Consider the following 12,950-nt stretch of genomic DNA (forward strand, 5'->3'; position numbering starts at 1 on the left):
CTGAGCACACCACGGTTCCAAGTGCCCAGGGCCCAGCTTCCCTTGGGGGGGATCCACCCAACTCACCCCTCCCCTGTCCGACAGCTTGACTCCCCGTCTCCAGCCTCCTGGCCTCCAGACCCCAGACTCCTCTAGACCCTCCCCTTCCCAGGGAAGCAAGTCTTGCTCGCCTCTCAAGCTTGTACCCTCCTCGTTTCCCCTCTGCCCCTGAACGTCCAAGCTCTCACCCTCCATGGGGCGCCGGACACAGCGACCGCCCCGCTGGGCTCTCTGCCTTCCTCCCCTCGGACCCCAATTCTGCACCAGCAGTTGGAGTCTTGCTCTGTCCTGGGAACGTGATCACGGTACTGTCCTCTAAAGCCACCTGGTCCCCAGCCTCCGCACAGCCTCTGATGCCCTAGGCCCTCCTGACAGGCCAGCTTTGTGGTCTGCGTCCTGCCCCCACCTTCTGATGCTGCCACTGACCTGCGATGCCCCACCCCCTCCCCCGGGAGCTGAGCTTTTACAAAAGGGATGATCCTTGAGGAGACGGGGGAAGGGGGGGCCCGTGGGGGCCCTGGCTCTCACAGAGGAGACTGGGGAGGGGGACAGGGAGCTCGCTGGTCCTGGTGCACCCCCAGCCGCCCCCCCACTGCCTCCCCGGGGAGTCTGGCTCCTGAGGCAGAGAAAGCAGGAGGCAGGATGATGACAGAGGCTGAGCCCGAGGCCATGAGGCCGAAGAGGGAGGTGGNGACGGGAAATGCCTCGAAGGAAGGCCGGGGTGCTGCCGAGTTGAGCCGCTTCCCGAAATAATCCGGGGGGGGCAGATGTCTCGGATTCCGAAACTGGGTCTGGCTGCCTGTGCAGGAAGCCCCGGCCCCACACCAGCCCCGCTCTGGGAACAGATGGCACTAGGAATATTTTTTTCTTTTACCAAAGTCAGCTGGTAAGCGAACAGCTTGTCTGGAGAAAAGTGTGTTCCTCCCCGCTCTCTCTTTGGCAACAGACCAGAGCCTCCTCCCTTCCTCCAGTCCCTGCCCCTGTGGGCTTGTCTTTCCCTATAAGACCTGGGCAGCCGAGTCGCAGGGTTGGGGGGGTGGGAATCAGAGGCCTTTCTCTCACCCGGGAGATCAAATGGGTCCTCACCCCCTGGTGGGCTTAATCTAGGGAGCAGCCGGGGCTCGTGGGTCCTTGGGGGCCTGGGCTGAGCTGGGACAGCAGATTCGGGGAGGCCTGGCTGGGGATGTCCCAGACCCGATTCTCCCAGCAAGAGCCAGCCAACAGCTGCATGAATCCATTCATTCCTCCAGGAGCATTTCAGATGGATGGGGACGCTTACTGCCTGTAGAGGTGGCATCAAGGCACAGGTGGGATTTTACATCTGTACGGATCATGGCGCACAAGTCATTCCTAACAGACCTCCCCCGAGCACCGACCCTGTGCAGACCCTGGGCTCAGAGCCGGGGGACTGGAGACGGTCAGAGGAGGCTCTGTCCTGGAGGAGCGCAGCGCCTCAGCGGGGGAGGCGGGTGGTGCATCGGTTTCAGTGCAGAGCTGAGGTCAGACCCCAGGGTGTGGATCCCGGGCGTGTCCTCCACCTGCTCTGGGATGAGGGTGAATCACTAGTCTGATTTTCCTTCTCTGTCAAATGGAAGCAATAAGGAATCTGCTTTTTGTAGGGTTATGATGAAAGTTAAAGAGGATCCATCTAATGCTGAAACGTTGCTGGGCACATGGTGTTCAGTGATGTCAGGTGATGTCACTGCCATCACCACCATCACCTTCACCATCACCACCACCACCACCATCACCACCACCACCATCACCACCATCACCACCACCATCACCACCATCACCACCATCATCACCACCATCGTCACCACCATCATCACCACCATCATCACCACCACCATCACCACCACCATCACCATCACCACCATCACCATCACCACCACCATCATCACCATCATCTTCACCATCACCATAATCATCACCATCATCACCATCATCACCATCACCACCATCACCACCATCACCATCACCACCACCACCACCATCATCACCATCACCTTCACCATCATCATCACCATCATCACCATCATCACCATCACCACCATCACCACCATCACCATCACCACCACCACCACCATCATCACCATCATCTTCACCATCACCATAATCATCACCATCATCACCATCATCACCACCATCATCACCATCATCACCATCATCACCACCATCACCATCATCACCATCATCACCATCTTCACCATCATCACCATCACTATTATCATCACTATACCTACAAAACCAGAACTGAAAGTCCCATGGGTCCTGGTGAAAATGCCGTGCCCCAAGGTTAGGGGCCAGCACATAGATGGAGTTCAGGTGCTAACAAGCTAGCTCATCAGGTGAACACTACCTGGATTCTGCATGTCCCTGGCCTCCAGGCTCTGCTTGTTGAAACCTATAACACTATTCAACACACCGGCGGCTGGGGGTAAGTATTTGCTGGCTGACCCACTGAGAGTGACCTCTTAGCTGCACTGGGTGGGGGGTGGGACAGATGCCTACCCTGTGGTCCAAGCCGGCCACCCTGATGCCCCCGGGAGCTGGGGTTAAAGCTGGGCTCAACTCTAGACTCACTGCTCTGACCTCTGGTCAGTTTCCCGAGCCCCTGGGTTCACTGGCGCCTAGGCTGCGGGGTCACCCCTGGCTCCATAATCCCTGTCCTTTCCCCATGTCGTCTGGAGAGAAAGGCAACAGTGTGATGTGGGAAGTCCTGGCCTCCGATCCCCAGCTCGGCCTCTCTGCAGCTCTGTGATCCTGGGCAAGTCACCGCCCTTCTCTGAGCATGAGTCTCCTTATCTGTAAAAGGGGAAGGATCCTCCCAGCTTAGCTTCATCTGCAGGGTGGGAGTCCTGAGGATTAACGGAAGTAACGACGGGCAAGATTTTCAAGAGTACAATCAGCTGAATAATCGCTGTGGCTGACGCTTACTGGACCTTTACGTTTCTTCACCTCCCATAGTCCAGGCGGCCTGGCCGCTCAGCAAACCGACTTTCTCTTCCTGCTGGGCACACAGCTAGCCCATGTTTCCCAGCCACGGAACGGAGTCCTGGTCACTGAAATGTGAACGCAGTAGGGTGCACCAGTGCGAGGCCTGGTCCCCAAACCTGGTCCCTGTATGACCCTTGGTGCTCGTATGGGATGTTCAGCCAGGATGCCCGGGTGATGCCCAGGTGTGCGGGCAACATGGTGACAGGGGGCCACGTGTGCTTGAAGTCGGTGGGGCCACGGCTGGAATCGTTCTGGGGGGAAGACTGCCTGCTGGGTAGGAGCACCTGTTTTGAACTGTTTGTGAGGAAGAAATGTTTGAACTCACCCCTTTGGTGGGTTTTGCAGTAGCTGCGGGGGAGGGAACTTGACTATAACAGCTACATTGACTCAGATTCTGTTTACTCCATTCATTTTATTTCAGTTATATAGTTTTTTGTTGCTAGAAGTTATAGTTCCTTCCTTTGCAAAATATCTTGGCCATTTCAATACTTTTTTTCCTTAATGTTTATTTTTGAGAGTGAGAGCAAAAGAGAGAGTGAGAGAAAGAGAGAGAGAGACAGAATGTGAGCAGGGGAGGAGCAGAGAGAGGGAGACACAGAATCAGAAGCAGGCTCCAGGCTCTGAGCTGTCAGCAAAGAGCCCGACGCGGGGCTCAAACTCACAAACCGTGAGATCATGACCTGAGCCGAAGTCCGAAGCTTAACCCACCGAGCCCCCCAGGGGCCCCATGCCATTTTATATTCTCTTGTTCCTTACTCATATTTTCGATCCCTTCTTTTAACTCTTCAGGCATCTTTATGTTCTGCTCCACGTCTGGTGAGCTAATGCCTGACGCCTGGTCTGTTGCCGCTGCCTTTTGTTTGCACGACTCTTGCTCAGGGTGCTTTTTACCTTGTGTGTCTTCTGTGGGCTTGGCCAGCAGTCCTTTCTACCTAATCGTCAGTAACCCTTTGAGGCCTGTGTTGAAGATGGGAACCTTGAGAGACAATTCACATCTGCTTCGGCCAGATGCTGAGAGTTACTTTGATTTGGGTCCCTTTCAATTAGAGTCTTAGACTGAGCCCTGTGGTCCACACAGCTAGGTATAAAATCCGCATTAGTGCTTGTGGTTATGACCTCATGGGAGAGTGTTTCCCCTTCATCCTGTGCCAGGATTGACAAAGTAAGTGTTCTCTTCAGGTTCCCCCCCCGATTCTTTAAAATATATGTATTTTATTGTTTATTTATTTTTTGAGAGAGAGACAGAGTGTGAGTGGGGGAGGGGCAGAGAGAGAGGGAGACACAGAATCGGAAGCAGGCTCCAGGCTCCGAGCTATCAGCACAGAGCCCGATGTGGGGCTCAAACCCATGAACCATAAGCTCATGACCTGAGCCAAAGTCAGATGGCCAACTGACTGAGCCCCCCAGGTACCCCCACGCCCAGCTTATTTCAACAGTGACCTCACAGCCCTTTGAGAAACCCAGCTTCACGTGGGCTCCCTCTCTGCCTCTAGAGCAGGACAGTCCCCGGCTTTGACAGTGGCTTCCTCCGGAGAAGTCCGATTTCATTTTTAGTGCCCTGGCTTGTGAAGGTTTTCCTGTACTTGCTTGTCGTGTGTGTGGTATACTAATATGTACATTATACATACCTGTACGAGTATATGCACATATATAAAAATACCTTCATACACACATATACATGGTACTTTTCTGTTGCTTTGCAATGTGGCCAGTGCTCAGCGACTCAGTCTGTCATATGTGGGAAGTGGACATGGTTCTCTGGTCTCACATAATAGTTTTCTACTAGGCAGCAACTTATCTTCACAATCTTTCTCCATTTTGGCTCCTCCTTGAGTCTCCACATGGGGGGGTGGTCTGCTCCCCCGTCCCTCCCCGTTCCTGGTCAAGACTCAGCCCCCATCACCTGACCCCATCTCCCATCCTGGACCCTGACCGGGGCAGCTTCTGTCTGTGACTCGTCTTCCCGGCTGCATGGGGACATGCCACTAACAAGAGGCCTTGGGTGCTTCCCTCTAGGGACAGGGAATCCCGTATTGGATCGGGTAGAGCTTCCTAACAGGAGAGGCCCGTGGAAAGAGGGCGTGGGCTGCACAGGGTTCTAGTTTCCTATGGCACGGTGGGGACAGAGCACATTCTAATGGGCCAGGGGCAGCTCGCTCAGACGACCCTGGTCTTCAAAACCCGGGCTGTGATGGTCAGATGGGCCTGCCAGCTGATGTCCACCCACAACCGGGGACTTCTGGGGACAGGCAGTACACCCCAGGCAGCTGCTGGGAATTTGCATGTGCAACTCACCGGGGGTTAGACGCAGACTCTGCACGGCTGACGAGCTCTGGTGACCCAGATGCTGCCGGTCCTCGGACCACACTTTGAGTAGAAGCTCCGGGACAGTGGGTCCCATCTTGGGTACGCTTGGGCTTCGGATCCTGGGTCTCACCTGTGCGTGTCCTCGGTCCCTGGGCCGGCGCGGTTTGGACTCTGGGAGGTCTGCGTCCTGTGCGGGCAACTCTAACAGGCGGTCGAGTGTCAGAACCATAGTTCTGTGGACCACAGAGAACGGGGGGCGCACGGGTCCTTCTGTTCATCTTCCACAGGTAGAGGATACGTAGAGACACCTGTCTTCTCTGAGCAAAAACACGGCACGGAGCAGGGTGGGGCAGTGACCGGCTGGCCAGGGCAACGCGGAGCCGCAGAGAGGGGCCCTCACAGACCCTCCGGGGCCTCACGCGGCCCCCGTAGCAGGAAGGAAAGGGAGGAAGGAAACCTCAGACGGCTTTTTCTCCGCGCCATCTGTCCTCAGCTCCCCCGTCCCGCCTCCGTTCCTGTCCGGCCGTCTCTGGGTCAACAGTCAGTTCTTGGACTTGAACGTGCACCACGTGTGACCTCTCTGTGCCTTGACCCCCTCTGCTGGGGCCCGCGTTCCGGGACCCGCTGCCCTGCTCTGTGAGTGCATCTTCCCCGGGCAGCGGGCTGCTTCAGGGCAGGGCCTGCATAGTGCCCGGCGCCCAGCAAGGTGGGCACGGGCAGTGGGGAATGGGCATCACCTCCCCTCCCTCCCTGCCTCCCTCTCCCCACCTCCCCTTCTCCCTTCTCTCTTCCCCTCCCTCTTCTCTTCCTTCTTTCCTCCTTCCTCCCTCTTTTCCTGTCTTGCAGACTCCTTCCCTCCCATTCACACGACAGCCCCACGAGGCACGATGCCCAGAGACAGCAGAGCAGGCAGAATAGCCCCTAACCTCAGGGGTCTCACTCTCGGCGACAGGACCCTTGCCCTCAGTCTCCCCACCTTTAAGACCAGGTCCTCTGAGCTTGGGATTCCCAGGGGGTCACCCTCCCTGCTTTGGGGCTCTTAGAAGGGCCCCTCCTGCCCCATCTCACGCACCGTAAGTGGCCGCATTTCCCAGACCCGGTGCTGTGGGGGGAGCAGGCCGCCGGGGGGATTTTCTGGGTACGTGTGGTCTGCGATGTGGTTTGGACAGAGCCCCGATGAACCCTGTGACACAGTGATGGCTTCTGGCACAAGGGGCAGCCCTTTATTTTTTTTTAATATAATGTTTATTTATTTATTTTGAGGCGGGGAGGCGCGGAGACAGGCAGAGGCAGAGACAGAGAGAATCCCACGCAGGCTCTGCACCGTGAACGCAGAGCCCGACGCGGAGCTCGATCTCACGAGCCCTGAGATCACGACCTGAGCCCGAGTCAAGACTCAGACGCTTAACCCACTGAGCCACCCAGGCGCCCCACGGGGCAGCCTTTTTAAAAGGCAGAGTGGATCTCCCGGGAGGGAGGGCAGGCAGGAGGCTGGGGGTCCGTCCCTTACCTGAGCCCTTCCAAGGCGCTGGGCAGGGGCTGGCAGCCTGCTCACGCGGCCTGTTTCTCTGTACAGTTTGGAAGCGGAAACTACTTCCGTGTTCCTTTCGTTGCAGTGTCCCTACCTGACCGCCCGCCCCCCCAGCTCCACCCCCAGCTGAATTGTAGAAGCTTTGGGCCTCGGAACACCTAGACTGGGCGCTGCACCAAAAAGAGGTCCTGAGCCTTGGGAACCGTCCGGGCTGGGCGGGGAGCCCCTCCAAGTCCAGCTCCTGACCTTCTCTCGCAGCTCAGGCCTCCCTCCCTGCCTTCCCACAGCCGGGGGTCCCCCCCGGCTAATCCAGTCCCTCCACCGGTCATCAAACCCTCTAGCAACGGGGTAGGAGCTGAGCGGCAAGTAGGGGAGGGCGGAGCTATAAAGGCAGGACTTTCAAGAAAATCTAGCTCTGCCCTTTATCTGCCTTGACCTTGGGGGAAGGACTGGCGCTTTCGAAGTCACATTTCCTCATTTAGGGGGGAGGGAGAGTCTATTAATAACGCTTCTTCCCTTACAGTGCCTATGGCTGTCCGGTAACCCCCAGCTCGCCTGCTGGTGAACCCAGAAGCAGGAGAGGACCATGGGCTCCCGGCCTCCGCGGCGGTGACTTTGGACGGGCCAGCCCAGCCGGCCGCTCCGCTCTGCAGCGTGGGCCGCGGGGAGCACGGCTGGAAAGGCTGGCGGGCGTCATCTGAGCGGGGCACGTCTGGTGCCCTGCTGGGCCAGGCCAGCTCTGCCGACGGACCAGTGCCCGAGAACGGCTTCCCCAGGAGGGATATCAGGGCTCCGAGTGTCCCACAAAGCAGCGGTGGCCTTTGGTCACCCAGACTGGAGGGCATGCGGCGGGGTCCGCCACGCTCTGTAGCTGATGCAGTGACAAGGCACCGTGGGCTCGGCCACACTGGGTTTGAGATGTAAGCAGCAGGCACTGCTCCGTTGCTCACGTGAGATGGAGACCAAGACCCCCGAGGAGACGGGGAGAGCAGGTGGGCCTGGAGACGGGCTCTGCCGAGATGAGCTGCCGAGATGAGCCATGCCAGTGGGCCCAGCAGGGAAGGGAGCCCCAGACAGATCCCGGGGGCAGGCGGCTGTGTCAGGCTGCTTTCTGATGGCTGACAGCCCGGGCGGGTCTCCTCTCGGGTGAAGACTGGAAATATTTTAAAAGCAGTTTTTCCTCGACAGCAAGGCTTTTTCTGGGCTAATCTGGCACATCCTGGGGGGCCCCTGGTGGGGGGGGACACTGGCACAGAGAGTCTGGCCTTGGCAGGTGGAGGGTGGGGCAGGGTCCGGGGCTGTACCCTCAAGCCCCACTCAGGCCGGGCGGTCTGACAAAGGACCTGTCTCCTCTGTTTGTGAATGTGTTTTCAGAGAAAACCATCTACAGGTGTAAAATCCTTTAAATATACTCAGCTGTGCATTTTACAAGCTGCCACTTTTGATAAGAATAAAATTACATGCAAGAAACATCAGCTTCAGGGGCGCCCGGGGGACTCTGTTGGTGGAGCGTCCGACTTCGGCTCAGGTCAGGAGCTCGCAGTTCGTGGGTTCAAGCCCCACGTCGGGCTCTGTGCTGACAGCTCGGAGCCTGGATCCTGCTTCGGATTCTGTGTCTCCTTCACTCTCTGCCCCTCCCCCACTCATGCTCTGTCTCTGTTTGTCTCTCAAAAATAAACATAAAAGAAGAGAAAAGAAAAGAAACATCAGCTTTGGGCAAAAATACCCTCAGATCAGCACACATCAGTTTGGTCACTTGCTGTTGAGACTGAAGGCGCACAGGTGTGTTGGACTTAGCAGCCACCCCCCGAGCGCCAGGTCCTGGCCCTGTGGACTTAGTGTTGTTTCGAATCCTCACGATAACCTTAAATGGGAGATCTCGCACACTCATGTGGCAAGAGCCCAGAGAGGTTGATAACATGCCCCGGGCCACACAGCTGCATCAGGAGAGAGCCAGGAGCCCCAAGGGTGACAGCCCTTGGGGGTGGCCCAGGGCTGGGACTGGGTGGCTGGAGCCTGCCGCCCAGAGTCACGTGGCATGAGGAGGCGCAGGGCGAGGGGGGCCCCGACCCTGCCCCGGGTCGGTCCCCTGTCCGCCCGTTCTGCTAGCGTTCTGTACCATCCGCACCTGAACGGCCATCGATCTTCCTCGAGTTCCCCATGCTTGCTGTCCCGAGGCACCACACACTGGGTGGCTTAACACAGTCGAGATTTATCGTCTCCATCTGCAGTCTGAGCACAAGACGTGGGTGGGTTGGGCCTCCTGGAGGCTGAGAGACAATCGTCCCCTCCAGGCTTCCCGTGCGCCCCGCCACCCTCGTTCCCAGCTGGTGGGCGCACCCTTCCTCTCTCCTCGGCCGCACAGCCTCCCCTGCAGGTCTCTTCCGTGTCTGCATCTCAAATGTCCCTCTTCCTGCCCTTGGAGGGACACGCCAGTCACTGGACGTAGGGCCCACCCTGAATCTAGGATGAGCTCATTTTAATCGTATCTGCAAAAGACGCTATATCCAAATAAGGTCACGTCCACAGGGACCGGGTGTTAGGACACAGGCCTCTCTTTTGGGGGGACTCTCTTCTTCAGCCCGCTACCGCAGCGGGGAGCCCCTGTGAGGCTGACCCGCAGCAGGGAGTAGCCACGAGGCTCCCAAGGGACAAGGCTGGGCCAGGGGGTGAGGCAGCGGGCGCTCGCATTAATGTCAGAGGGGCTGCAGGCTGCGCGATGCGCCGGCGCCTCCCAGGCTNTTAAGACCAGGTCCTCTGAGCTTGGGATTCCCAGGGGGTCACCCTCCCTGCTTTGGGGCTCTTAGAAGGGCCCCTCCTGCCCCATCTCACGCACCGTAAGTGGCCGCATTTCCCAGACCCGGTGCTGTGGGGGGAGCAGGCCGCCGGGGGGATTTTCTGGGTACGTGTGGTCTGCGATGTGGTTTGGACAGAGCCCCGATGAACCCTGTGACACAGTGATGGCTTCTGGCACAAGGGGCAGCCCTTTATTTTTTTTTAATATAATGTTTATTTATTTATTTTGAGGCGGGGAGGCGCGGAGACAGGCAGAGGCAGAGACAGAGAGAATCCCACGCAGGCTCTGCACCGTGAACGCAGAGCCCGACGCGGAGCTCGATCTCACGAGCCCTGAGATCACGACCTGAGCCCGAGTCAAGACTCAGACGCTTAACCCACTGAGCCACCCAGGCGCCCCACGGGGCAGCCTTTTTAAAAGGCAGAGTGGATCTCCCGGGAGGGAGGGCAGGCAGGAGGCTGGGGGTCCGTCCCTTACCTGAGCCCTTCCAAGGCGCTGGGCAGGGGCTGGCAGCCTGCTCACGCGGCCTGTTTCTCTGTACAGTTTGGAAGCGGAAACTACTTCCGTGTTCCTTTCGTTGCAGTGTCCCTACCTGACCGCCCGCCCCCCCAGCTCCACCCCCAGCTGAATTGTAGAAGCTTTGGGCCTCGGAACACCTAGACTGGGCGCTGCACCAAAAAGAGGTCCTGAGCCTTGGGAACCGTCCGGGCTGGGCGGGGAGCCCCTCCAAGTCCAGCTCCTGACCTTCTCTCGCAGCTCAGGCCTCCCTCCCTGCCTTCCCACAGCCGGGGGTCCCCCCCGGCTAATCCAGTCCCTCCACCGGTCATCAAACCCTCTAGCAACGGGGTAGGAGCTGAGCGGCAAGTAGGGGAGGGCGGAGCTATAAAGGCAGGACTTTCAAGAAAATCTAGCTCTGCCCTTTATCTGCCTTGACCTTGGGGGAAGGACTGGCGCTTTCGAAGTCACATTTCCTCATTTAGGGGGGAGGGAGAGTCTATTAATAACGCTTCTTCCCTTACAGTGCCTATGGCTGTCCGGTAACCCCCAGCTCGCCTGCTGGTGAACCCAGAAGCAGGAGAGGACCATGGGCTCCCGGCCTCCGCGGCGGTGACTTTGGACGGGCCAGCCCAGCCGGCCGCTCCGCTCTGCAGCGTGGGCCGCGGGGAGCACGGCTGGAAAGGCTGGCGGGCGTCATCTGAGCGGGGCACGTCTGGTGCCCTGCTGGGCCAGGCCAGCTCTGCCGACGGACCAGTGCCCGAGAACGGCTTCCCCAGGAGGGATATCAGGGCTCCGAGTGTCCCACAAAGCAGCGGTGGCCTTTGGTCACCCAGACTGGAGGGCATGCGGCGGGGTCCGCCACGCTCTGTAGCTGATGCAGTGACAAGGCACCGTGGGCTCGGCCACACTGGGTTTGAGATGTAAGCAGCAGGCACTGCTCCGTTGCTCACGTGAGATGGAGACCAAGACCCCCGAGGAGACGGGGAGAGCAGGTGGGCCTGGAGACGGGCTCTGCCGAGATGAGCTGCCGAGATGAGCCATGCCAGTGGGCCCAGCAGGGAAGGGAGCCCCAGACAGATCCCGGGGGCAGGCGGCTGTGTCAGGCTGCTTTCTGATGGCTGACAGCCCGGGCGGGTCTCCTCTCGGGTGAAGACTGGAAATATTTTAAAAGCAGTTTTTCCTCGACAGCAAGGCTTTTTCTGGGCTAATCTGGCACATCCTGGGGGGCCCCTGGTGGGGGGGGACACTGGCACAGAGAGTCTGGCCTTGGCAGGTGGAGGGTGGGGCAGGGTCCGGGGCTGTACCCTCAAGCCCCACTCAGGCCGGGCGGTCTGACAAAGGACCTGTCTCCTCTGTTTGTGAATGTGTTTTCAGAGAAAACCATCTACAGGTGTAAAATCCTTTAAATATACTCAGCTGTGCATTTTACAAGCTGCCACTTTTGATAAGAATAAAATTACATGCAAGAAACATCAGCTTCAGGGGCGCCCGGGGGACTCTGTTGGTGGAGCGTCCGACTTCGGCTCAGGTCAGGAGCTCGCAGTTCGTGGGTTCAAGCCCCACGTCGGGCTCTGTGCTGACAGCTCGGAGCCTGGATCCTGCTTCGGATTCTGTGTCTCCTTCACTCTCTGCCCCTCCCCCACTCATGCTCTGTCTCTGTTTGTCTCTCAAAAATAAACATAAAAGAAGAGAAAAGAAAAGAAACATCAGCTTTGGGCAAAAATACCCTCAGATCAGCACACATCAGTTTGGTCACTTGCTGTTGAGACTGAAGGCGCACAGGTGTGTTGGACTTAGCAGCCACCCCCCGAGCGCCAGGTCCTGGCCCTGTGGACTTAGTGTTGTTTCGAATCCTCACGATAACCTTAAATGGGAGATCTCGCACACTCATGTGGCAAGAGCCCAGAGAGGTTGATAACATGCCCCGGGCCACACAGCTGCATCAGGAGAGAGCCAGGAGCCCCAAGGGTGACAGCCCTTGGGGGTGGCCCAGGGCTGGGACTGGGTGGCTGGAGCCTGCCGCCCAGAGTCACGTGGCATGAGGAGGCGCAGGGCGAGGGGGGCCCCGACCCTGCCCCGGGTCGGTCCCCTGTCCGCCCGTTCTGCTAGCGTTCTGTACCATCCGCACCTGAACGGCCATCGATCTTCCTCGAGTTCCCCATGCTTGCTGTCCCGAGGCACCACACACTGGGTGGCTTAACACAGTCGAGATTTATCGTCTCCATCTGCAGTCTGAGCACAAGACGTGGGTGGGTTGGGCCTCCTGGAGGCTGAGAGACAATCGTCCCCTCCAGGCTTCCCGTGCGCCCCGCCACCCTCGTTCCCAGCTGGTGGGCGCACCCTTCCTCTCTCCTCGGCCGCACAGCCTCCCCTGCAGGTCTCTTCCGTGTCTGCATCTCAAATGTCCCTCTTCCTGCCCTTGGAGGGACACGCCAGTCACTGGACGTAGGGCCCACCCTGAATCTAGGATGAGCTCATTTTAATCGTATCTGCAAAAGACGCTATATCCAAATAAGGTCACGTCCACAGGGACCGGGTGTTAGGACACAGGCCTCTCTTTTGGGGGGACTCTCTTCTTCAGCCCGCTACCGCAGCGGGGAGCCCCTGTGAGGCTGACCCGCAGCAGGGAGTAGCCACGAGGCTCCCAAGGGACAAGGCTGGGCCAGGGGGTGAGGCAGCGGGCGCTCGCATTAATGTCAGAGGGGCTGCAGGCTGCGCGATGCGCCGGCGCCTCCCAGGCTCAGGGGAAGGAGGGCCTCCAGGGGTGGGGAGGGGCCT

General features: G+C 58.5%; 1 protein-coding gene across 1 annotated transcript in view; it reads left to right on the forward strand.

The window, feature by feature from the left end:
* Positions 1-7,485, forward strand: part of PARVG (parvin gamma) — a 30,204-nt gene extending 22,719 nt beyond the window's left edge. The window contains exon 12 of the mRNA XM_077758006.1: positions 7,401-7,485. Coding sequence (XP_077614132.1) covers positions 7,401-7,442 — 42 coding nt within the window. The 3' untranslated portion in view covers positions 7,443-7,485. The remainder of the gene's footprint in view (positions 1-7,400) is intronic.
* Positions 7,486-12,950: the final 5,465 nt, after the last annotated feature.

This window comes from Crocuta crocuta, unplaced genomic scaffold (assembly GCF_008692635.1).
Source record: "Crocuta crocuta isolate KB4526 unplaced genomic scaffold, BGI_CrCroc_1.0 scaffold143, whole genome shotgun sequence".
Lineage (NCBI taxonomy): Eukaryota > Metazoa > Chordata > Mammalia > Carnivora > Hyaenidae > Crocuta > Crocuta crocuta.